At 46.9% G+C, this 26186-nt stretch overlaps 1 protein-coding gene across 1 annotated transcript in view; it reads right to left on the reverse strand.

The window, feature by feature from the left end:
* Nucleotides 1-320: 320 nt before the first annotated feature.
* The window catches only part of chrnd (cholinergic receptor, nicotinic, delta (muscle)), a 65878-nt gene continuing 40012 nt past the window's right edge, over nt 321-26186 (reverse strand). The window contains exons 8-12 of the mRNA XM_038816878.1: nt 20649-20760; nt 10523-10637; nt 7662-7878; nt 5979-6103; nt 321-2392 (exon numbers count right to left, since the gene is read on the reverse strand). Of these exons, the coding sequence (XP_038672806.1) occupies nt 2210-2392; nt 5979-6103; nt 7662-7878; nt 10523-10637; nt 20649-20760 (752 nt within the window). The 3' untranslated portion in view covers nt 321-2209. The remainder of the gene's footprint in view (nt 2393-5978; nt 6104-7661; nt 7879-10522; nt 10638-20648; nt 20761-26186) is intronic.

Below are 26186 nucleotides of genomic sequence, written 5' to 3' on the forward strand. Positions count from 1 at the left end.
TCCCCAAATCTGCCACTACAAATTCACATCGATAACCACAATAATGGGAATATTTCAAATCTTTAGCTGAACCTTAAAAACTGAGTAATGGAATTACAAAGTTGACTTCCAATTAAATGTGCCAGTATATCTTGCAAGAGCTACGACTGGACGCAGCTGTAGAATTCCAAACTGAGCAGTTCCAAATAATTATGTGTACCCCTGACAACAGAATCTGAATGCACCATTCTCTATATTGTGAAAAGTACCAGTTCATTATGATGAGGGCAGATCTTGCTGGGTGCTGGGCAGGCGGAACAAAGTGGAACAAACAAATTTAACTCATAACAATAGTTTTTATTCCCGCCATGCAAACAATTAAACTGAAAGAACAGAATGGCAAAGAACAACTACCCCAAGAACTTTAATATCTCAAAGCCGTGTTTTTTTTTGAAGCAGAAATTCTCAGTTTACTGAGAAACAAAACTTACACTTTTCTCAAATTAACCAAAAATTTATTTCTTCCACTTTAAAATTGGTTGGTCATCCATGTTCTGCATCCAGTAAAGTTATCAAGTAACCTGGCCTCATTGTCCGCATTAACCAGCTGCTAAAAGGTGCATGGATGAATTACCCTGATGTATTCTTTCCCTTTACAGAAGTGCTTATTTTTCCTCGAACAGGATCGACATCGTATACTGTATTGCAATGCACATTGTGCCACTCCTTGACACAGTGCAATGGAACAGTAGCACAGTCCATTGTATACTTCAGAGAAAGGGATGATGATGTTTAACTTTAATTAGAAAGGTCTCACACCAGTAGCTTTTCAGTCAATTCATTTGTGGTTTAGCAACCTTTCCTTCCAAATGCAATTAAGGTAACTTTGATACAAGGCAAAATAGAAATTATTTGTTGCATAATTATATAAATAGTTCTCAGAATGAATGCTAATATATGGAGTTTTGAAACACAGCATGGTTATTTTTTGGCAGCATCATTGTCTTTCAGGAATTGCAGTTTCTGGAATTCAGTGTGTCCTCTTTTGTCTGCAGTGGATATAGTTTTAAAAAATCACATCTTGGACATGTGAGAATTTGCTCGTGTTCATAAATGTATATGAGTGCTGTACACATGTTCATATGTACAGTTCAGTGTTGGTGTTTATGCACTTATAGTTATGTGTATATCCAAATGCTAATGTGTGGAGATTATTCTGTACGTGTGTGTATGTCAAAGATAAGTTTGCCTATACCCTGTATTTTGAAAAAAAGTCATCTACACTTTGCTGGATTATTTTGCAGGAATGTGGTAAAGGTTTAACGGCGTTCATTTGCTCATTTGTTAAGAGATGTTTGCAATTTAGCAGAGCAGTGGCATAATCCCAGAGTCAGCCCCTAATCTGACTCCAGAACCCTGCACAGCCAATCACGTGGTTTATGTTTAACATCGTGTGGATTATAATTGCAGAGTCGTGTCACATCAGGTTTCCAAACCTGCTGTGTACTCCAGAATATTTAATAAACAAGCAGAAATTCTTGTTTTAAATGTCCTATGAAAGCAATGGAGGACTATGTTCTTATTAACTGGAGCATTAAGTTTTGTACATGCAAAGCTCATCTTTTTAAAACATTTTTCCAACTAAGGGACAATTTAGCGTGGCAATCCACCTATCCTACACATGTTTGGGTTGTGGGGGTGAGACCCACGCAAACACGGGGAGAATGTGCAAATTCCACACGGACAGTGACCCGGGCTGGGATCGAACCTTGGTCCTCGCCGCCGTGAGGCAGCAGTGCTAACCACTGCGCCACCATGCCGCTCCGCAAAGCTCATCTCCTGCCTGTTGGAAGTGATGTAACTCTGGAGCTGATAGCAGTACGTCACAATATACACTATAATGACGCCATAAGGTTCAGCAACATCAATATTACGTGCTGTTCTGAAAAGAAACAGACGATTTCAAGCTTTTCTTTCATTCATTACAATGTATGTTTGTATGCATATGTGCATGGATGCTTTCCTTCAATTTCCTTCAATATTTATAACTATATTTATAACTATGTATATATCTCTAGTGAAGCATGTGTATCCTTTCTAGCTTTCCAGAGATAGTGTTTGTGTGTGTGTATAGTGGGAATGGGCGGATGGGGGTTGGGGTTAATGGGCAGTGGGGTGCACATGTGGCACTCTCTACTGCGATGTCCTGTATTTTGCAGTTTCCTCAAATCTACATACACCGTGGGCGAGCTGCTGAATATTCAAAGGGGTCGCCTTCAAATGGTAGTGGTGGAGGGTGATTGAGGCTCCCCATCAGGAATATGATGAATGTTGCGCAGATCATTATTGGCGTTATGATGAACATGCACAACCTGTCCAGTGTGTGGGCCACTCGGTTCCAGCTGTCAACTTCCTGAAACGAAAAGAAAAGAAGTTTAAACCAGATTTATTTTTTGTGAAATTTTGAGCAAAAATTCCCTGACTGTGCCACTCTTTGCTGGTGAGTCAAGTGGTTAGGTTGCTCTTAAAGCATACTTTAGGCAAAAGTTAAAATAAACAAGCAAAGAATAACATTGGGTGGCATTTTCCCAAAGAATGGCAAAACTCAGGTTCAGTCAGGGAACCGGCAGAGAAATAGGCAGGTTTCCCGATGAGATATTTACACACTTTTGTCATTTTTGTGAAGTGGGGAAGGGGAAGGGGGGGGGGGGGGGGGGGGGGGGGGTGGGGGGGGGGGGGGGGGGGGGGGACGTGTTTTGCGCCATCATTATGAAGGGTAGAGCCTAAACAAGCCAGCAAGCCCAGCTTCACAGAGATCAGGTTCAGAGTAAAATTAAAGACCCCCTCCCCCCGCCCCCTGAGCACAGATTGCTAGCATGAACCCCCACAAAAAATAGATCACTGGCACTGGGGGCCACCCAATGGGTCGCCCTATAGGTGCCACCCCTTCAGACCCCATCCCTGCCCCCTTCAGGGCCTGTCCCTTCACGCTGTGTCTCCTGGCACTGCCAGGGTGCCGGGGGAAGTGCCAGGGCACTGCCCTGCCATGTCCCCAACCACTCAGAGGCGACAATGGCCTCTGAGGCCCCTGGCATGGTCATCGCATTTGGTCTCAGTTTGTGGGCATCAGTAATGATTCCCACCGGCGCATCATTATGCCAGCGGTCGAGAACCTATCACGTTCCCGGAAGATTTGTGTTAAGCCGATTTTAAATATTAAGATATATTTAAATGAAAGATATGCAGGTTGGGTGGATTGGCCATGAAAAATTGCCTTTAGTGTCCAAAATTCTATGATTAACCTAGGACAAAAGTTTGGCACAACATCGTGGGCCGAAGGGCCTGTTCTGTGCTGTATTTCTCTATCTCTATCTCTGAATGGAAATCAGGTTCACGCCCCCACTGGTCACGAACCTATCTTCTGGGAGGGCCCGAAACATCACAAACTGTTTTGTGGCCAGTGGAAATCTCATTTCAGGCCTCTCCCAGAATTTTCCTGACATAGCAGGATTTGCGCTTGGTGCAATGCAGCCGGAATATTGCCGACCACTTTATCTGATGAGTTACTGTCAGTGCAGAGAGCGGGGTTTTACCCCCATGGCATACTTTGCGGTGGCGGAGGCGGATCGAAATTGGTCGGCAGTGAGATCGGAAGATCCCAAAGGTTTGCTGTTAATTGCACCCTCTGCCACCGGGGAACTTGTGGCGGGGCCTCGCTGTTGGCGGAATTGGGCGATCCCGCCAGTTGGAACAGCTGAAAATCCCGACCATAGTATTCTGTGAAACATAATAGCCAGGATTCTCTAAAAACGTGGCTAAGTGTTGATGGCGGCGTAAACACCGGAGTGTTTCCCGTTGGCGTCAATGGGCTTATTGGCCCAACAATTCTGTAGCCCACAGGGGGCCAGCATGGCACCGGAGTGCTCCACAATGCTCCAGCTGCCGTATGCGGTCCTGCACTGCTTGGCGCAGGTTCGCACATTCGCGCGCCGGCTGCTTCCGCGTCGGCGCTGCGCAACATGGCGGTGCCACACAGTGGGCTGGCGTGGAAGAAGGTAGGCCCCCACAGATTGCGCGCCCGCCGATTGGTGGCCCCTGACCGCAGGCCTGGCCATTGTGAACGCACCCCGCCGGAGACTGATCGTCCCGCCCCCCCCCCCCCCCACCAGGACGGCTGCCCCAGCTGCGACGCCGAGATCCTGCCGGGTGGAACCATACGTGAACCACACCGACGGGAAATCGGCCAGTTGCCCACGGACAATCGCTGCCGGGGCATATTTCAATGGCCCTCGACTGGCGCCGCGTCGACCGCGCACGCACGAGTCTAGTCACCGGAGAATTGCGTCCCGACATTGGACCCGATCACAGGTCTGAGGCCCCATTCTCCGCCCTCGCGCCGAGTACCATTTCGGCACGGAGAATCCCGGCCAATGAATGGGATGTTCCGCCCCCACCCTGCCGTGGCGCATTTTGCGATGACAGAGGCGACCTGCCTCTGGTCCCGCCATGTTGCGCAGCGCTGACGCGGAAGCAGCCGGCGCGCGAATGTGCGAACCTGCGCCTCTTTCGCTGGTAGCGAAATCATCCAGTTCCGCCGCTGTCGACGGGTTTTCCCATTACTTATGAGGGGTGGGAGGTTGGGTTTGCCATCAGCAGGACTGGCTGTTCCCGCTGGTGGGGATGGATGGAAACATCAACAGAGAGATCATTTTATTTCAAATTGTGAATAATAGTATCAATGATTTTCAAATGTAAAATTTGATTCACTATTTGCATATGATGTCCATTATGTATAAATTTTGAATTGATCGAATTTCCTGTATTTCCTAAAAATCAACTTGGTCATTCAAAGTTAAGGTGGATTGTTTTTAACATGGAAAATATTCCAAGGGCCTCACAAAACTAAAATTGACACCTATCCAAAAAATGAAAGACTTGCATTTATAAAGCACCTTTCATTTTTTTTTTGGAAATGTTTTTTATTGAGTTTTCATATTTTATATCCAACAAATTACAAATTATTAGAAAAAAAAACACGCAAAAATTAACATGTATATTTACAGGTAAGCATCTTCATAGTAACAACTGTGGCCGCCCCCTTTAGCCCCCCCCCCCCCCCCCCCCCCCCCCCGGCTACCTTCCCCCGATTCCTGTCCATTTTCCCCTGATTCTTGGCCACCCGACTATTCTTCCTCTTGTTCGTTGGCCACAAACAGGTCCTGGAACAGTTGCATGAATGGCTCCCACGTTCTGTGGAAGCCGTCGTCTGACCCTCGGATGGCGAATTTGATTTTCTCCATTTGGAAAGATTCCGAGAGGTCGGATAAAGCACCTTTCATGACCACCATGTGTCTCAAAGCCTGTGACAGTCAATGAAGTACTTTTGAAATGTTATCACTGTTGTAATATGAAGTAAAGTGTAGTAATTATGGCAATGTCGAAAGTGGCAGCCAAATTGTGCACAGTAATGTCCCAGAACCAGCTATGTGTTAATAATCAGATATTGATTGAGGAAAGCATATTGCCTTGGACACTGGGGATATTTTACTCTTCTCAAAGTAATACCATGGGATATTCTATGCCACCCTGAGAAAGCAGACAAGGCCTCCATTCAACATCTCCTCTAAAAGACAGCACCTCAAGGAGAACAGCACTCCCTCAGTATTGCATTGGAGAATCAGCTTTTATTTTTTAACTCAAGCCGTGGAGTAGGAATTGAATCTAAAACCAGTTGATTCGGAGGCAAAAGTGCTACCAGCCAAACCAAGGCTGTCCCAGAAACAGGGGCTAGATTCTCCGTCCCGCCGTGCCACATTACTGTTTCAGCACGCCGTCGGGATGCTCTGTTACGCCAGCTGGTCAATGGGGTTTCCCCATTGTGGGGCAGCCCCACGCCATTGGGAAACTCCCGGGCTGCCGGCAAAACGGAGCATCCAGCCGGCGGAGATTCCAGCCCAGATGTTAGGATGGATGACTATATTCCTGTTCATCAGACCTACCTCATCATAGTCGTTCTTTTCTTTTATGTGCTTTACAATGAAATTTGCCCCATCGATGCCTGATTTAAACTCTGCGCACAGCTGGTCTGGAATGTTCAGATCCTCATTGCCACTGCTTCCAAGACCTTGGTTTTAAAAGAAATGCATTTCTTATTTTACTGCTGGATTTCTAAATGAAATGCTTATCTCTTAATGCATCTAGTTCACATAAAAATAACACATAAGAAAATTGCATTCAATCTCACCAGCTAATCCTGATATTTCCAGTTGCTCCGTCTGGACCTGTAAAGACTTAATTACCTGCAAAGACTCGCATTCAAAGTATCATTGACCTCTTCATTCGCCTGAGGAAGGAGTTGTGCTCCGAAAGCTAGTGATTCGAAACAAATCTGTTGTACTTTAACCTGGTGTTGTAAGACTTCTTACTGATATTTCCATTCAAGAAAGGCTCATTCAGATTTCCGTGAACTCAGATGTTGCCACCAGTGAGGTTCTTAATCTTTTTCATATAAATTACTACTTCACATTTTAATTTGAAAAACAGGTGGCGGGATTCTCTGATCCTGAGGCTAAGTGTTGACGCCGTTGTAAATGCCGTTGCGTTTCCCGACGGCGTCAACGTGGCCACAGGATCAGTAATTCTGGCCCTACAGGGGGCCAGCACGGCACTGGAGCGACCCACGTCACTCCAGCTGTTGTTCCTGGCGTCAACTGGGCGCCGTGGGGTCCGCGCATTCGCAGTGGCACAGGCGGCAACGCGCTCATGCGCAGTGGCTCCCTTGTCCGTGCCAGCCCCGACGCAACATGGTGTAGGGCTACAGGGGCCTGCGCGGAACAAAGGAGGCCCCCAGCCCAAAAGGCCGGCCCCCACCCTCCCACCCCACAGGCCGCCCCCAAACCCTTCCATGCCGAAGTCCCACCGGGTAAGAACAGATTAGAACGGCACCGGAGGGACTCGGGTTTTTTGGTACGGCCGCTTGGTCCATCCCGGGCGGAGAATCGCCGGGGGTGCCCCATAGAGCGGCCCCCAACCGGCGCCACACTGACCACGCTGGCGCCACACCGACCACGCGGGCGCCAATGGCACCGATTCTCCGCCCGGCCCCGGGCTGAGAGAATCCCGCCCGGAATCTTAAAATGCATAAAGTTATGCACCATTATCATCAGCATAACCTCTTCTATAATTTGGCAACTATGACATGCAAAATAACTGGCAATTTATTTATCAACGATCATAAATCATTTAATTCAGCGTAAAGAACCATCTTTTGATTTTGAACTTCAAAAGACTTGCAAATTACTTGTTATTGCAGATAATTAGTTCCAGGCAAATGTTGGTCTCCTCACTTTAAAACAGGAATTCAAGCAAGGAACATTTTTTTAAATTTAAAGTGCCCAATTCTTTTTTTTTTCCAATGAAGGGGCAATTTCACGTGGCCAATCCACCTACCCTGCATATCTTTTTGGGTTGTGGGGGTGAGGCCCACGCAGATAGGTAGAGAATACGCAAACTCCACACGGACAGTGACCCGGGCTGGAATCGCTCCTGGCCCTCGGTGCAGAGAGGCAGCAGTACTAACCACTGCGCCACCATGCCCCCCCCAACCAAGGAACTTCATTGGTCTCTGAAGTTTAGCTGTCTGGAATCTGTCTGATTAGTCTATCAATGCTAGGGGTGCTCACTGATAGTTGGAGTGGCCCGTGTCCTCAATCCATGACGTTCAGACTGTTTCTCAAACATAAGTTCACTCCTGGATTTGATGGTGAAATATTCTTGTGCTTTGACAATGTATCCAATGGAGCTGCTACGTCTCTGCAATGCACCGTTCTCCCATGGTGATGAGTCACTGTCTTCAGGTCGGGACATGTGCAAGATCGGTGGGAGTTTTTCCAAAAACAGCTAGAAATTCACATAAGATTGTAAAGTTACGTACCTTTAAGTAAAATCACTTTCATTTAAATTGTCCAGCTCGATGAAATGATAAACATATCATCACATTCAAGTTAAAATGCAAATGTTTTTATCCTGAATATTGCATTTATTAAATTCTGACTGATACGATTTCTGCCTGAATGTTCATTTGGTAGTGACTGACACAGCACATTGACCCTTTCATGTATCCTGCAAGGTCCACAGGCCTGCATTACCACAGAGCAAAAGGAAGTGGCGGTTATAGGCACGCTCACATGGAAAGGTTAGGCGAGGTTGGGCACCACCCTCTTGTCAATCTAGCACACCTTCTAGTGACTGGTCCAAGAGAAATACTAACCGGAAACCTGGAGCGAAGCAGACTGGCAATCCCTTTGTTGGGAAATGAAGCAAAAAAAATGCAAAACAAAATCTGACCAACAAAATAATTTCAGGTTGAAATTGTAAACCCCAACTTTCCCTGATGGACCATTGGCCATAAGAATACGAGAAACAGGAGCAGGGGTAGGCCAGTCAACTCTTCGAGCCAGCTCCACCATTCACTGAGATCATGGTTGGTCTACTACTTCAAAACCATTTTCCGTCGCTCTCCCTTTGTCCCTTTTTGGTTTAATATGTAGAAATCCATCAATCTCAGTCTTGTACATACTCAGCTGAGCCTGCACAGTCCTGTACAGCAGAGAAATCCCGAGATTCACCAGTGAAGAAATTCCACCTCATTTCAGCCTCATTATTCTGAAACTGTGCCACACTGGTTCTAGACACCCCCTCCCCCTCCCCCTCGCCCCTTTCCCCACCAACCAAGGGAAAGATTCATCCTTCATCTACCCTGTCGCAACTTGTGAGACTTTTGTATGTTTGAATGAGATCACCTCTCATTCTTTGGAAATCCAGAGAATTGAGTCTATGCAGGGAGTAAGTAACTCGTATGGACCAAGAGAGTCCAAGTTTGATTCCCAATTTAGAGTGATTTGATCGATCTGAGCTGGTAAAGATCAGTTGGTCTCAGTCCCATTGGGTTAGAAATGGGAAAGTTTGCCCCTCCTAGCCCCACCCTGTTAGGCAGAAACTCCATTGGAAAACGTGCACATGTAGATGATGGGAGCTAATGGGACTGGATAACCCCCTGGGGTTTGTTGGCCCCCTCTCACTGCTAAAGCTGAAAAATTACCACTTGGGTCGCTGTAACAAAGACCAACCCATGGAAAAACTGGTGCAAATCGATCACCGATTCCCTGCTCTTGGGGGGGTGGTGGCTAGCAGGGAGGCAGCATAGAGCTCGCAGCTCTAGCTGCTGTTATGGCCCGGAGAATTGCCGGGTCCGTGGCTGCGCATGCGCACGGCGGCCTACAGTGGCCACGCCATGCTTCATGTTGGACTCAGCCCGCCGACCCGGGCCACAAAAATAGTACCCACCCTTCAGCCGCACACCCCGGATCGCCGCCTTACAGTGCCCCCATCCCTGAATGAAGGCCCCCCCCCCCCCCCCCCCTCCCCCCCCCCCCCGCCGGACTGAGTCCGCAGCTGCCACGCTGAGTTCACGACGGGTGAGACCCACACCGTTGATAACTTGGCCCGTCGGGGACGGAGCATCACGGGGCGGGCCTCGTGGATACAGTGTGCGGCGTACTCTAGTACGCTGCTTTTCAGGGAGCGGAGCATCGAGAAAGCGGCGCCGCCTCCGATTTTGCTGTCATCGGGGATTCTCTGTCCCCTTGCCGAATGCGATCGGAGAATCCAGCCCTTTCTTTTTTCTGGTATATGACTCAAAAGATTCAAAACACCTTTGCCTGGAATCACCCACCTGCTAAAGTGGCCAATTCGACGGCAGTCGGCACTGCCAATTTTGAAGTTAATGTGGATCCTCAGAACTGTATTTTCTGCCTCTTTCCCTCTAGCAGGTGATCAAGATATTCCCATATTGTGCCCATCAGAATTATTTAAACTACTTAGGCCCATCTAACCCTGAATAAATTGGAAGGCTTAAGAGCAAAGGTCTTGATTTCTGCTCCACCAATAATATGGGATCAAGGAATTCTGATCCACTTTGTAATAATCTTTATTGTCACAAGTAGGCTTACATTAACACTGCAATGAAGTTACTGTGAAAATCCCCCAGTCGCCACATTCCGGGGCCTGTTCAGGTGCACTGAGGGAGAATTCAGAATGTCTAATTCACCGGACAGCACGTCTTTTGGGACTTGTAGGAGGAAACAGGAGCACCCGGAGGAAACCCACGGAGACATCGGGAGAACATGCAGATTCGGCACAGACAGTGACCCAAGCCGGGAATCGAGCCTGGGACCCTGGCAGTGAAGTAGCAGTGCTAACCACTGTGCTACCGTGCTGCCCTTGTTTCTACTGTACAAAGTAGTTTTGTTTGGACATCATTTTAACAGCCTTTTCATGGCAGTGTTTTTAAATGTTCCATTTTACTCACTTTTCCAAACTGATGCAAGGACTTGGGGGTAAATAGGTAAGGGGTAAAAGAATATTAATCATTCTAGGTGTGTTAACTCACTCAGTCTTTTCCTCCTTAAGGCATAATATCACATATTATTTTGTTATTCAAATGGAGAAATTGAACACCACACAAAGGCTGTTGTTACTGTACCCATTTAATCCAGGATGAGAGAACATGCGTGCTGGGAGATCGGAAATGGAAGTTTAACACAATGACACAGTTCACTATCACAATGGTGACCAGAATCATTGTGAACATCAAGTATCTGGAAAACAAAACAAGAGAGGCTAGTTAATGTTCTACTTTCAAAATCAAATCTTCATCTTTGTCGGTATCCAAACTGTGAAAACGGTGATGAAAACAGTAGATTATTTTCTTGACAGGAAAATGCTATATTGAAGTCACAAAGTTGCCTTCTAATCTGTAAGTATTATGTGCATTGTCCTTTCATCTCTACCATGATGCGAAGGTCTGAAACTGATGTTATAGTGCCGTTTGTGTGGTTATTATCATTCTTTCACCTTCAGAGCCCCAATGAGAGCTATTCAGACAGATGAATAAGGTTGCAGGTCATTAGGCAATAGGTGACAGAGCTGCCCTGTTGGCTTTGTCATAATATCCACTTATGTATATTATGAGATGCAGACAGGCAGTGATTGACACACAGGATAACCAATGAACACACACGACACAGAACAACCAATCGTCAGACAGGACACCACCACTATAAAGCTCACAGGGCATTAAGGCTCCCTCTCTCTCTCACAGGACACGGCTAGGGAGATAGTCGCAGTGCACAGGCCAATGAACGTCACCATGTGATAGAGAGCTAGTCTGGTCAAGAGAGTAGGAGGTTATCAGTTAGGTTAATAGAGTGTCAACCCACAGCAGATTATCAGCAATCAACAGGTTCAATAAAACAGTGTTGGACCATCTCCTGTGTTGGAAGCCTGTTTCTCGTTTTACTGCATCCAGTTGCAGTCGATGTTAGACCAAACCAGATAACACATCAGGCTTTACGGCAAAAGTGTACTGTTCTGATACACAGGGTGCATTGTCTATAGAAGTCATGTGACATCCAGTTTGACTGCATCCTCATTAAGTGCTGCAAGTCTCCTTTGCTCCATCTGGAAATGTTTCTGTATTTCCTCTATGAGAATGGCAGATAGAGATTTTCTCATGGGGTGCCGTACCTCGGGCAGCACAATGGCGCAGTGGTTAGCACTGCTGCCTAATAGCACTGAGGACCCAGGTTCGATCCCAGCTCAGGGCCACTGTCTGTGTGGAGTTTGCACATTTTCCCCGTTTTTGCGTGAGTTTCACCTCCACAACCAAAGATGTGCAGGCTAGGTGGACTGGCCACGCTAAATTGCCCCTTAATTGAAAAAAATAATTGGGTGCACTAAATTTATTTTTAAAAAGGGCTGCTGTACCTTTTTTTGAGAATTGCCCTCTGTGGGTACCCAATGGAGAGGGAAGGGTCAAAACGATTCTCGGTGATCTGATCCTATCCGAAGCATGTTTAGATCATCCGAAGTAAGAATGTGAAAAAATGTTTCTCACTGCAGAAGTTGCAATTTGAACTGTCCAGACTCAATAAGCATAGAATCTTGTCATTTCAGTCTGTTAACCATGGTATACATCACAGTTAGGATGCCAGAGACCTGATTGCCAAAACATATCTTCTCTGTCCCAGCTCATGTAAAGCAACTGAACAAGAGGAGGACAAAGGACGTGCTTCAAAGACAGCCTGAAGGCTGACCTCAAGAAATGCAACATAGAAGTGCAATCGCCTGGAAGACCCCTGCTCAGAAGAAATCTATCTGGAGCAACCTCCTGATTGAAGGGACACAATTGTTCGAGAACATCCGATGGCAAGAGGAGGTCTGGAAAGGGAGCCTGAGGAAGAAATGCCTGCAGTCTCGAGCACACGGACCAATCCTACCTCCCGGGAACATCTATCAAATGTGTGGTCCAAGATGCGACTCTAGATTCGGGCTCATCAGCCACGCAAGCACCCACAGAGCCCATGACAAGTGACACAGAGGTTCTTAGGTGTGATGGAACCATCAATTCACTAGACATGTGCGTTAAGATATGAACAGTGGTTTTAATCTACTTACAACAGAGCCAGCCTGTTCCACGTTGAAGTCTCGATGAACTGAACGACTGGCTCTGAGCATTGGTATTTATACAGCAGTCCAGGGGGAGGAGTCATGGGCAGAGCCAAGGGTGGAGCCCTGTACAAACTCCTAAGCATTCCCAGCGCTACCCCCCCTAGTGGTCGGGCAACGCAACTGCGCTTATCAATGCATGGTCTCACGTATATACAATACAGTGTGAATTACGGAGTTACATTCACCACAAGGTGGTCAATCATACTCATTAGCGAGTGACCGCCAAAGAAGAAGAGACAAACTTGGAGCTGCAGGAACACTGGCTCTTATTTTACCAATTGGAATTCGGAGGCCTAGAAAAGTGAGAGGGAACACACTGAAGCATCGCTAAGATGGCAATGTCCTATGCCTAATTTTGCTCTATGAAAATAATTTCCTGCACTATTTCCCCCCATGCTATCTACATAACATATATATATATATATAATATATATATATAAAAAGTCAAGATCATAGGGCAGCACGGTGGCACAGTGGTTAGCATTGCTGCCTATGGCGCTGAGGACCCGGGTTCGAATCCCTGGCCCTGGGTCACTGTCCGTGTGGAGTTTGCACATTCTCCCCGTGTCTGCGTGGGTTTCACCCCCACAACCCAAAAGATGTGCAGGATAGGTGGATTGGCCACGCTAAATTGCCCCATAATTGGAAAAAAATAATTGGGTACTCTAAATTTATTTTAAAGAAAACAAAAATCAAGATCATGTAAAAAGTTGCCCTTTATTTGCTGGGTAAGTGTAAGTATTTCAGAAAGGGTTATTTCTCTGTCTTAACATAAATAAACTGCTTTTATTAGGGTTAACTTTTACTACGTGTATTTAGAAAGATAATTGGCTCGATTTAGCCACCGTGTTACACCTGGCACAGATCTGGGCGTGCCGTTAAATAGCAAGAAATACCAAAATCAAGATTTGCGAATCAGTTTGCTATCTAACAGGGCCACCCCTGAAGCTGAGTTCTGGATCATGCCCAAATATAGCGAGCGTATCGTGAACCCTCATTTGTTGATGCTGTTTGTTGTTCTTCATGAGTGGTGATGTCTTTATTTTGTTGTTGGTCTTCACTGGAAATCCATGTCTACAAAACATGTGTCCTTGAGATACACTTCATCAACTGTGTTGATACTTTTTGTTTGTTCAGGCCTTCGCCTGGAAAAACATTGCATCGCAAATTGATTTCTGCCAATACAGTTGGAACATGTCTTTCCAAATGCTGGACATTATCGTGGCAAATGCCGGCACAAAATGGAGGATCAGGTCGGCTGCTCAAAATGGCCGCTCGCACTGGGAGCACGTTTTTATTCAACTGCGTTACCTCATGAATGGCATTGGCCGCCTCCACTACCTTTACGCCAAAATGCTGGAGATTCATTATGTTGATCTGTTTTGCTGCAAGCTCACTGGTGTGACATATTTGGATAGCGTTTTCGATTTGAAGCTGTTTACCTCAGAAACCTCTCGCGTACCTTATTGTTGGAGACCCCGAAAATGATATGATTGCGGATCATTAACGACTGGAGGGTACTTAAATTGCATGACTGCGCCTTCAACCGCACTTCGGTGAAGAAGCTATCAAATGCCTCATGTGCGTCCTGGGTGCCCGAAGGTTTCATCTTGTTTCGGAGAGCAATGCCGATCAAATTGCTTGAGAACTTCATCAAAGTTCTTGCTGTCTGCCTGGCTTTTGAAGACAAATGTGTTGGAAATTTCAATTACTTGGGGACCTGCTACAATGAGCAGCAATGCAGTACACCTGTCGTCGGGCTGTGCCTGCAGACCAAAGGCTGCAACATAAAGTTTGAACTGCTGCTTAAACACCCGCCAATTCTCATCTATGTTACCGGTAATCCGGAGCTGTTGAGGTGCCTTGATGCCTTCCATCCCATGCTTTGAAGTTTAACCGTGCGTTGAGCACCAGTTGCCAGTAGTTTGCAAGGTGGGTAGAAAAAACGCCATTTTCTTTCTTCTTAGGATCATAGGATTTACAGTGCAGAAGGAGGCCATTTGGCCCATTGAGTCTGCACCTGCCCTTACAAAGAGCAACCCACTCAAGCCCACTTATCTACCCTATCCCTGCAACCCAGCAACCCCCGATTAGCCTTTTTGGACACTAAGGGCAATTTAGCACCTAACCTGCACATCTTTGGACTGTGGCAGGAAACAGGAGCTACCGGAGGAAACCCACGCAGACACGGGGAGAACGTGCAGACTCCGCATAGACAATGACCCAGCTCGGAATCAAATCTGGGACCCTGAAGCGGTGAAGCAATTGTGCTAACCACTATACTACCGTGCTGCCCCAAATCAATCAATTTGTTTAAAATAAATAAATGATATCTGATCCCCCAATGACCTATAAAATAGAATAGCAGCAAGGTCTCAAAAGGATTCAAACTTAAACCCAAACTTAACCTTCCCATCTAAATTTTGTTAATTCAAACATATCAGATGGATATGTTAGAACACCCAGTCTAAGTGTAAGTGTCACAAAAAAAACTATTAGGGCACAAGGCAAAAAAAAATTCCCACAATCTGTGTGCTGGCAGCAGGGAACGTTACCTAAACTCGGAAGCAAAACACAGAGTGCTGGATAATGGAAAGGAACACAAAATGCTGGAAACAGTTCAGCAAGCCAAACAGCACCTGCAAATAAATGTTCCCTCTCCTCAGCTCTTCCTTTCTCCCCCTGGTGGAGGGGTCAATTACCATGGGGCATTGTATTAAGGTAAGGAACAGGAGGTCTAGAAGGGATGTGAGGAAACACATTTTTACCCAGATAGTGGTGGGAATTTGGAATTCGCTGCCTGAAAGGATGATGGAGGCAGAGACCCGCATAACATTTAAGAAGTATGAAGTTGTGCACTTGCGATCTCAGGGCATACAAGGCTATGGGCAAAGTGCTGGAAAATGGAAGTGGAATGGTTAAGTTAACTTCTTCAAAGTCATCTTTTGTGGTTCGGATGTTTTGCAGAATCTTCTTGTTTTTAGTCAATCATCAATCTTGGTACCATGTCATGTTCTGTAGATTGGCCAATATGAATGATGGATTATAGAACATCTAGTTTAAATAAGTTATTATGAAACACCTGGGTCCTGGACTACCAAGCTCAGGAGGGGAGGTAAGGTTCCAGTAGGCAACCCGGCTAGAAGCAAGAAGATGCTGCTGGACCTGGCGGGTAACATTGATCCAAATGGGCCACCTGATGATGACATTGAAGAAATGCTTTCGCAGATCGCTGCTGCCTTTGTTGCTGATGTGGTGAATGCTGCATATAACTGGCACGTCAGCGTGGGTTAAACATGCTGGAAGTCAAGGATGTTCAACTGTACCTCGAGAGCTGGTGGACTATGTGGATGTCAGAATTTCCGGGGAGATTGCACCATGTGGGAGGGGCCTGCACAGCTGCGGCTCCTGGATGGAGAATGGCACTGATATGTGGAACAAGTGACAGGTCATTTCTACAACAAATTTCTGGACACGATAACAATTCTCAGGTTTATCCTCTGTTTCTGTTGAGGAAACTGCGAGGGATGATACCGTGTACTTGTTTTTTTCTGCAAAAATGAGCTGATATAACTTTGTATTGGTATCAATATGGAACCGTAACGTTTCCTTGTTGTTTAATGGTTAGCAACATGTGGAATGTTACGTAGCTGATTTTCAAATCGTTTTTACTGTTGACCATTTAACAAACAAAATATTCTTAAGTGGATTATCGTAGGGACACATGCCGTGTCTCAGATAATGATTATTGCATCGCATTTCAATCAAACTTTGAAGCCTGAACAGTTTGCCTGAGCTCTACAAGTGTCAGCGCCATAGATGCAGCAGCCAACAATCAAACACTCAAGAGTTGGGCTTCAGCAATGGGAATATCGTCGTGACTTCGGCGGCCAGACACCGGAGAAGGTGGTAGCAGCATCAACGGAGGTTGGAGGTGGCAGGGGGCCACTGCACACCCTGAAGACCCAGCTGCTCATCAGGCCGAGGAAGAACCCAGAGGGGGCCGAGGATGTACCCAGAGGGGGCCGAGGATGTACCCAGAGGGGGCTGAGGAAGAACCCAGAGGGGGCCGAGGAAGAACCCAGAGGGGGCCGAGGAAGAACACAGAGGGGGACGCCAGCGATGGCCCAAGGTGTACAAGCTTTGTTGGTCTTTCGAGGAGATGATGGACAAAGAGACAGTGCGGCACCTGTACCATGTCCTTGTGGACCTGGCACCTCGTGCAGGAGGATATCTGCTCCTGGTGACCGTGAAGTTCACCGCAGCCCTGATCTCGAGGCAACTATTTTCCCAAGCTACAGCCCACAAGTGCATCCATGAGATCGTGGATGCCCTGTATGCAAGAGCAGCAGACTATATCAACTTTGAGTTGGACCAGACCCACCAAGATGCTTGGGCTACAAGATTCTCCGGCATCGCAGGGATGCCCCCGGCCCAGGGGGTAATAGATGACACTCATATCGCCTTGCACGCAGTGGGTGCCCTTCATCAATAGGAAATGATTCCACTCCCTGAATGTCCAGCTCGTGTGCGACCAATGACTCCAGATCAGGCACGTATGTGTGCATGCTTCACAGGGAGCGTGCATGATAGCTACATCCTGAGACACTCGAACATCCCCGGCATCTTCGAGAACCCCAGTATGACGATTTTGCTCTTGGGTGATAAGGGTACCCTCTGAGGTCCTGGCTGAAGATGCCAGTGTGGAGGCCGTAGACCGAGGTGGAGACCCAATAAATTGAGGCCCTTGTTATCACCGATGCTATCACTGAGCGGTGCATCGGACTGCTAAAGCTGCAATTCCGTTTCTTGGACTGCTCTGGTAGTGCCCTGCAGTACACCCCCCAGATGGTCTCCAGTTTTGTGATAGTCTGATGTGCCCTCCACAACCTCGCACAGCAACGTGGGCGACATGCTGGAGGAGGAGGGACATGCGGCCTCATCCGAGGAGGAGGAGGAGCCGGACCAGGAAAGGCTGGAGGACGGGCCCGCAGGAGCTGCCGAAGAATTGAGGATAGGCGGCGGAAAGGGTCTGACATGCCCGGACCAGGGAGGCCCTCATCCTTAACTGATTCTCATAGGACGAGGCTTCGTCGTTCAGCACCCCCCCCCAATCCTTCCTTCCCCCTCAATCCCGCCAGTCCCTCCTTCCTCCCCAGGACTCAAATCTCTTGTACTCCATCCCCCGTCTTGGCCCTTCCCACTTATTATGGGCTATCTTCTCTTGTGGGAACTAAGAGGGCAATGGGAGCCGCATGCTTGATGGGTCGGGTGAGTCTATAGCAGGTGGTGTGTGTGGACACTGCGCAACTGGACATGAAGGGGTTAAGCCAGTGTTTTTCAAACTTTTTTTCCGGGGACCCATTTTTACCATCAAGCCAGCCTTTGCGACCCATGCTGGCCGACCTTCATGACGCACGCCGGCCGACATTCGCGACCCACCATTTTCTCTTACCTTAATGTGAGGTGAGCCTCTTTGGTCCTCACGATCTCATTCTAATCAGTTTCACAGGCCGAGAGGGCTAAGCACATATCAGGTGCAGGATTCAACCGGTTCCTTTGTGCCATCTTCATCTTTGTGAGGACGGAAAATCCAACCTCGCACATGTAGGTCATTGTGAAGGACAAAAGCAAGAAAATGCTTGTTTTAGTCAGCTCCGGATACTCCTCGGAGATGCTACTCCAGAATGCTGACAGTGTCATTGACTTGGGCCGTGTTTTCAATATGTTGTCACAGCTGAGGCGCAGAAGTTCAGTCAGCTTCATTTGGAGTCAGGCTTGCCAGTCCATTTACAGTTTCCTTATTATGCGGTTTTCTTCGATGTGTCGTAGCAGTGTGGGGAACATGTAGTATTTTTGGCTTTGCACTCACAATTGCCAAATTTTCAATGAGTTTTGGAAAGCAATCATAATTTTTTTCCTTGCAATTTGAGTTTCAGTTCATTTAGAATTGAAAAGATGTCAGCAAGGTAAGACATAGTTAGCATCCAAGTTTCATCAGGAAACGAATCAGCCAGAGAGGACAATTTCTCAAGGAGGAAAGCGTGGATTTCGTACCTCAGTTCGTAAACTCCGAGTAGCTCCCCTGTTGACTGATCATTACAGTAACTCTTCAAGCGGGTGAAGTCCACCGTCATTGGGATTGACTGGTCACAGTTTGATTCAATGCTTTAATGTAGTCGAAAAGTCAGCAAAAACTTATAGCCACCCTTCAGTACACAGAGGGCGACGATGGGATGATTTCCCATGGCTTTCATTATATCCCTGGCCAAACATTCAGCTCTGTCCATGATTAAACCACAAGGAATATTTAGGGCGCGATTCTCCCAGACAGGGAGAAATCGTAAGGCTGGCGTCAAAACCGGGCGGGTTTAACGCCAGCCTCCCCCTCCCCGACCGGGAACCGATTCTGGTCCCCGGTCGGGGCTAGTATGCCGCGGCCGTGAACTCCGGCATCGCGGGCTTAATGAATTTCATTAAGCCCGCTTGCCAGAGTTTGCGACGGCTGACGCGTCGCATGACGTCAGCCGCGCATGCGCGGATTGGAAGACTCCAACCCGCGCATGCGTGGATGACGTCATCGCGCATTTGCGTGCAACCCGCGCATGCGCGGGCCGGGATGCCCCTCAGCCGCCCCGCGAAGTGATACAGCGGGGCGGCGGAAGGACAAAGAGTGCGCGGGAATCGGACCCGCTGCCCGCGATCGGTGGGCACCGATCGCGGGCCCATGGCACCCTTGGCACGGCCGTGGTACTGCCGTGCCAATCGGTGCCATGGTTGCCAAAATCGGGACTTTACGGCCGTTTTTACGAACGGCCAGACCAGGTGTGTTTGCCGTTCGTAAAAACGGCCGTAAAGGGCTTGGAATTCGGCCCATCGGCCAGCTGAGAATCGCTGCTCGCCGTAAAAAAACGGCGGCAGCGATTCGTGTCGGGAGTCGGGCGTGGGGGGGGGGGGCGGAGAATAGCGGGAGGGCGTCGGACTAGTGTGGCCGTAAAAATTTACGACCCCCGCTATTCTCCGCACCGTCGTGAGTGCGGAGAATTGCGCCCATACTCTCTCCAGATCATTTGAGTAATGTTTAGGGATGCAAAACAGATCAAGGTCAGAGCCTTGTTCATCATTAGTGATCACCACGCAGTCAGCCGCCACCATGCCGCTATCACACTTTGACCCCGGGTTCAGGTCCCAACACTCCTGCCATTTGTAAAGCCGCTCGCAGCCGACATTGTTAGAAGCCGGCTGCTGTACATGAATTCCCGCGATCGGGAACGCCGCGATGGACGGCTCCGCGACCCTCCCGACACCCGCCTGTGACCCACCCGCGGGTTGCGACCCCCACTTTGAAAATGCCTGGGTTATGCTGATGGGTGGCAGTTGGTTCTGAGGAGCAAACAAGAAGATAGGATGTGGGGAGGTGGGCGAGGTGGCAGTCAGTGATTTGGGGCGGGCGGGAGTGGAATTTGACGGGTAACAGGTGGAACTGATGCCAAGAGAGGGGTGGTGACTTACCCTTGCAGCTTGGTGAAGGTCGTTGGTCTTCTTCCTATATTGGACGGCGGTCCTCCTTGTCATTCTGCCCAAACTGAAACTGCTGCCACTACCTCCCAGTATTGGGACCTCCTGCTGGTCCTCCGACCCCCTTGACGGAACAGGGTGTCCCGTCTCGCATCCACAGTGTCGAGAAGCCTGGCCAGGTCAATATCCCCAAAGTGAGGGGCAGGTCTGTGTGCTGCTACGCTTGTGGTGTGATGACTGGGAGTGAATAATGAGGGAGCATTTAAAAGCAGCTCACCCATTCTAGCAGCGAATCAGACAGTGAGACAGCCAGTGGGGGGTAGGGGGGGCTAATCTCCGGTACTAAGTGCCATTAAATACGGGCCGCGATCTTGCCAATGCGGTAGTCCAGAAACACCCTGCCAATCGCACCCAAAATGACACTTAAGAAATCTTTCTCTTAAATTGCGCCCACTGACTTGAAGTTCTTCACCATCTCTGAGCATAGTCATTTTACAATGTAGAACCTCTGCAAATTGTTTTGGACAAGGAACTGATTTGGAATTTTTCAAGGCCTGTTGCAGCAGTTTACAATCACTCACTTGCCAATTAGCGGAACAGCTTGAGCTGTCTCTGGTAACCTCTGTGAAATCAGCAGCAGGAAGACAGACTGAGCAAGTAAGACAGAAATAGACAAGGTCATCTTCTCACCACCTGGGAAACAAATAAGAAAAGAACAAGAATGAATTCATAAACTAGAAGATTTGTTTTTTGTTAAATGTTTGTCACCCCCCAGATAATTAGCAGATTATGATGTCACGTTGAAAGCTGTTGTTTTTTGTTGTTACTCAAGCATGCTGGGCGTGGAAGCTAAGGTCATGGATTTGAACATGATCACCTTCCTGCACCCCTCATTCCCCATGAAAACGTCCACACCTAGGCATATCATTTAAGCTTCTGAAGCTAAAGCAATGGAGCATGAATGCTCCCACAGGTGTTGTTTTTGTTGATTTGTTAGCACTCACATATTAATCAGAAGATTGTGGATTTAAGCTCCACTTCAAGAGTTTTGTACATATCGTACACTGACATTTTGTTGCATTTCTGTATTGTCACAAGGACCGAGTATTAAAGATCCCAAATGAATAAAATGAAAACAAATAAGGATCTTAGTCAATATTCATCCAAAATCACCAAAAACAGATTAACTGGCCATTCATCTTATTTGTTACTTTGGGATTTCATTGTGCACAGATTGACACCTAATAGTGACACCAATTCAAAAGTACTTCATTCGCAGCAATGGACGTTGGAGATGTTCTGAGGACATGGATGAGGATAATATATTAACCTGGAATAAGAATTGAATAACGGACAGAAAAATTAATAAATAAGCGGGTCATTTTCAGGTTGACAAGTTGTAGCAACAAGAGCAAGAGCTGCTAGGACAAGCGACAGTACTAATGGACCTCCGCTTTTGCAATCTACATCAGTGACTTAGATGAGGGGACTGAGTGCAATGTATCAAAGCTCATCTCAATAGAAAGATAGATGGGAATCTCGGATATGAAGGGCTGAAAGAGAGCAGAGAAAAGTTGCCTGGATGATGTAATTAGATTCTGCTTCACTTCAGAGTCAATTGATTCCTTGGTCATCAAGTTATCTTCCAACTCCTATTGTCAGTGCAGTATCACTGCTTCACAGTGACACTAAAGTTGCGGGACTGAATTTAATGGCCCCGATGTAAAAGTCAGCGGTGAGCTTGCCGACACTTCACCAGCTCGCTCCAGCCTCCTTTCGCGGCGCCAAATGGGCGCAGCGCCAACCCGCGCATGAGCAGTTGGGCCTCGCCAATCTGTGCATGCGCAGGGGACTTCTTTAGCGTGCTGGCCCCGACTCAACATGGAGTCGGTGTTCAGGGACCAGCCGAGCCAGAAAGTAGGTCCGGGGGTGTGGGGAAGAGGCCGGCCCGCCGGTCCATGTGCCCCGATCGCGGGCCAGACCCCATCAGAGGCCCCCCCCCGGGTGAAGGAGCCCCCCCCCCCCAACAGGCTGCCCCCTGACTGTTCGCCCAGAGATCCTTCATAATACTGAGAATTTCGAACAATTCACCAAGAAAACTAAATGTAGCTCTGCCAAATGAATGAATACAGGAGCTTTTTAGTTCCTTTCCATGCAGTGCTGTTTTCCCTCTGGCAACCTGAGTCATTACACTGAGTACACAGGAGATGCATAAGAACATCATTGTTCACTTGCAAAAAGTTCCAGTAAACAGTTCCAAGAAAATAATGCTCCAAAAGCAAATACTGTGGATACTGGAAATCTGAAATAAAAAACAGTGCCTGATGGAAATATTTAGTTGGCCTGGCAACAGACCTTCTCTCTCCACAGCTGCTGCCAGACCTGCTAAATATTTTCTCTTTTTATTTCCAAAGAAACAGTGATTCAAGCTTCTTTTCTCTAAACCATACAAAAATGACTAACAACTTAACATAGTTTAAAATCAATGCGAGAAACACCATAAGTATCAGATAATATTGATTTTGTCCCACTTCTGGAATCACCATGACAGAGAATTAAAATTTCAACAAAAATCTTCATTCCCTGCACAATACCAGTGAGAGCACTTCAAAAATAATTCACTGGTTGTGAAGTGGACTGGAATATCCTGAGGACCTGAACGATGATATCTAAATGCAAATTCTTTGCTTCCAATATTACAATATTTGAGAAATTCACTTTGGGATTAACCAAATTCCAAATCTCTACAAATAAAAGCTAATTATTGCACAAACAGAAAAAACTGGACAATCACAGCAGGTTTGACGGCATCTGGGGAGAGAGAAGGGTGCTAACGTCTCGAGTCGTTAGCTTCCAAATCGCTACATCTGATCAGCCCTCCGAATAGTTGTTTAATCTACCCTACAACACATCTTCTTCCTTTTGCCTATTTTCCTTAATACTGTTCTATTTAGTGCTGCTTTGAACTTTGGTCTCTTGTACCTTCAAGGTTAAATACAATCTCCTGTACCTTTCTCTTCCTCTCCCTCCTCACTATGTCCAAGTTAATGCATGTGGAATGCCTATTGTGGGACACATCAATTTGTGTACAGTCAGATCAATGGAACAAAAGGTCAGGCAGATACAAAAGAGTGACAATCTACTCTGCCTAGTTACCACCCATGTGGTGAGGTTGAAAATGATTCCATCAACGGCCTATGGCATGGTGGACAGACTAAGCAGCTGGGAATTTAAATGAGTGAGGGAGCCTTAAGGGCTGATCCCTTTCTAAAAAAATCTATTTTTGTTTGCAATTAGCATTTAACTTAAAATTGCCTTTATTTCAAGTTTCAATTTGTAAATCCAGTCTTGAGCGGGGATAAACAAGCTTATCTACACTTAGTTGATTCGGCTTAATCTGGTTTCTGTATCTTTAGTAGAATTGACTCATCTGAGTCTCAGCTAGTATAAATATAGGGGTCTCAGTATAGCTTGTAAATGGAATGTGGCTTGGACAAAGTGAGCAGCTGGGAATGTGGGGAGGGAGGGAGTTTGGTGAAGGGGTAAGGAGATGTTCCTTCCTTCCTTCTACCTTTTGCAGGCTCCAGTATTTGGTTCTTACTTCGGTACAAGGGAAGACGCTGATTGGTGAGTAGCTGGTAAGCTATTCCGTTTATTCTACTTATTATAAATGGTTTTTAAGGTTAAGGTATGGCAGGGCAGCTTGTCTAAGTGGCAAATGCATCCTGTGGGATTTGGGAAGTCATGAAGGCTCCATGTGCCCTAGTCCAGCACATCTGCAGGAAGTATCACCGGCTGCAGAAGCTTGAGCTCTGGGTTTCGGAACTTAAGCAATGGATGGAGTCACTGTGATGTACCCAAGAGACTGAGCACTATGCTGGATAGCACATTTAGAGAGGTGGTCACACCACACGTTAGAAGCATGCAGGCAGAGAGGGAATGGGTGACTACCAGACAGCCTAAGGGAAAAAGGGAGGTGGTGCAGGAGTCCCCTGTGTCCATCTCACTTGCTGACTGATTTTCTATTTTGGATGCTGGTGAGGGTGATCGTTCCTCAAAGAAGTGCAGCAAGAGCCATAAGACCATGAGACATAGGAGCAGAATTAGGCCAAGTCTATGGCAGCATGGGCGGCTCAGCAGCACAGTCGTGGGAAAGAAAAGTGGAAGCGCAATAATTGTAGGGGATCTGTTAATTCGGGAAACAGGCAGGGCTTTCTACGGCCTTAGATATGGCTCCAGTATGGTATGTTGCCTTCCTGGTGCCAGGGTTAAGATTTCACAGAGCATCTGCAGGACATTCTTCTGCGGAAGGGTGAACAGCCAGAGGTTGTGGTCCACGTAGGAACTAACAATATAGACAGGAAGAGGGCTGAGGTCTTGAAAGCAGATTTAGGAAATAAACTGAAAAGCAAGACCTCAAAAGCAGTAATCTCAGGATTTCTCCCTGTGTCATGTGCTAGTGAGGATAAGAATAGAAGGATTGAGTGATCGAACATATGGCTGGAGAATTGGTGTCGAAGAAATGTCTGAGGCATTGGATCTGGTTCTGTGACAGGTGGGACCTGTACAAGATGGATAGTTTGCACGGGACCAGGACTAACATCACGCAGGGAGATTTTTCTACTGCTATTGAGGAGGGGGATGGGAACCTGAGAGAGCGTTTTGATAGGAGGGAAACAAAGCTGGTAACAGGAAGGAAAAAAGTGGTAAGCAAAATTAGAAGACAGATGAAGCGAAGGCAAGCATCAAATAGGATCAGAAAGCAGAATAATGTTTTAAAAGATGCACTCTATCTGAACATACAGAGCATTCACAACAAGATAGATGATTTGAAGGCATGAAGAGAGGTTAATGGGTATGATTTAATAATAATAATCTTTTTGATTGCCATTATGGAGATGTGGTTACAAAGTGACCAAGACTGGAAACTGAATATCCAAGAGTATTCGTAATTTTGGAAGGATACCCATAAAGGAAAATATTTAAAAAATATATAATCTTTATTGTCACAAGTAGGCTTACATTAACACTGTAATGAAGTTACTGTGAAATGCGCCTAGTCGCCACATTCCGGAGCCTAAGGGAGAATTCAGAATGTCCAATTCACCTAACAGCACGTCTTTCGGGACTTGTGGGAGGAAACTCAGTCTGTGGCAGACTCCGCACAGACAGTGACCCAAGCCGGGAATCGAACCTGGGACCCTGCTGCTGTGAAGCAACAGTGCTAACCACTGTGCCACCGTGCCACCTGTGCTGCTGTGTAGCACTCTTAATAAAGGGCAGGATTAATACATTCATGAGAAAGGATCTTAGGTTGAAGGATCAAGACGTAGAATCAGATTGAGTGGAACTAAGAAGCAGCAAGGGTCAGCAAACATTGGTGGGAGTTTTTTATGGGCCACCAAACTGTAGTTAACTTTTGGGACAGCGGCCGTCTCTGTCAGTGGAGAGCAGACATTTGATCATCTCCAAACTGGTATCCAACCCTTGAGTTTGGAAGTTACTAGGGTCAGACTAGCCACATACACGGGGAACCTTTGCGGCTTAAGGGTACTACAATGACCCCAGTGACCTACAGGTAGTAATCAGCCTGGATTCCACTCATCGTTGTGCAGGGACAAGGGCCAGGTCTTATGGGTAGAGATTGGCTCCATCAGACCAGGCTGAACAGGCTGGGTGTGGGAGAACTTCATGAAGTCACCAGCAAATACCCTGAAATCATCCAGGAGGGCCTTGGGAAAATCAAAGGAGTTAGAACCAAAATTTATGTTGACCCCGATAGTACGTCTAAATATTTCTCCTGTTGGAGAAGGTAGAGATTGAGCTTGGCCGCCTGGAAAATCTAGGGATAATAAGACCTGTGCAGTTCACAGTGTGGGCAGCGCCTGTCGTCCCCGTCCTTAAACCGGACAAACCAGTTTGCCTCAATGGGGATTATATGTTTATAGTCAATCGCGTTTCCAAACTGGATAGGTACCCCATGCCAGCCATTTACTGAATTAGATATTAGCCATGCCTATCTTCACTCAAACTAGAAAAGCTTTCCCATAGATACGTTATGATCAATTTATTGCCCACTTCGACCTCAAAAAGGAACTCAGCCTGACAGTGATGCTTGT

Source organism: Scyliorhinus canicula, chromosome 13 (genome assembly GCF_902713615.1).
Source record: "Scyliorhinus canicula chromosome 13, sScyCan1.1, whole genome shotgun sequence".
Classification (NCBI taxonomy): Eukaryota; Metazoa; Chordata; class Chondrichthyes; order Carcharhiniformes; family Scyliorhinidae; genus Scyliorhinus; species Scyliorhinus canicula.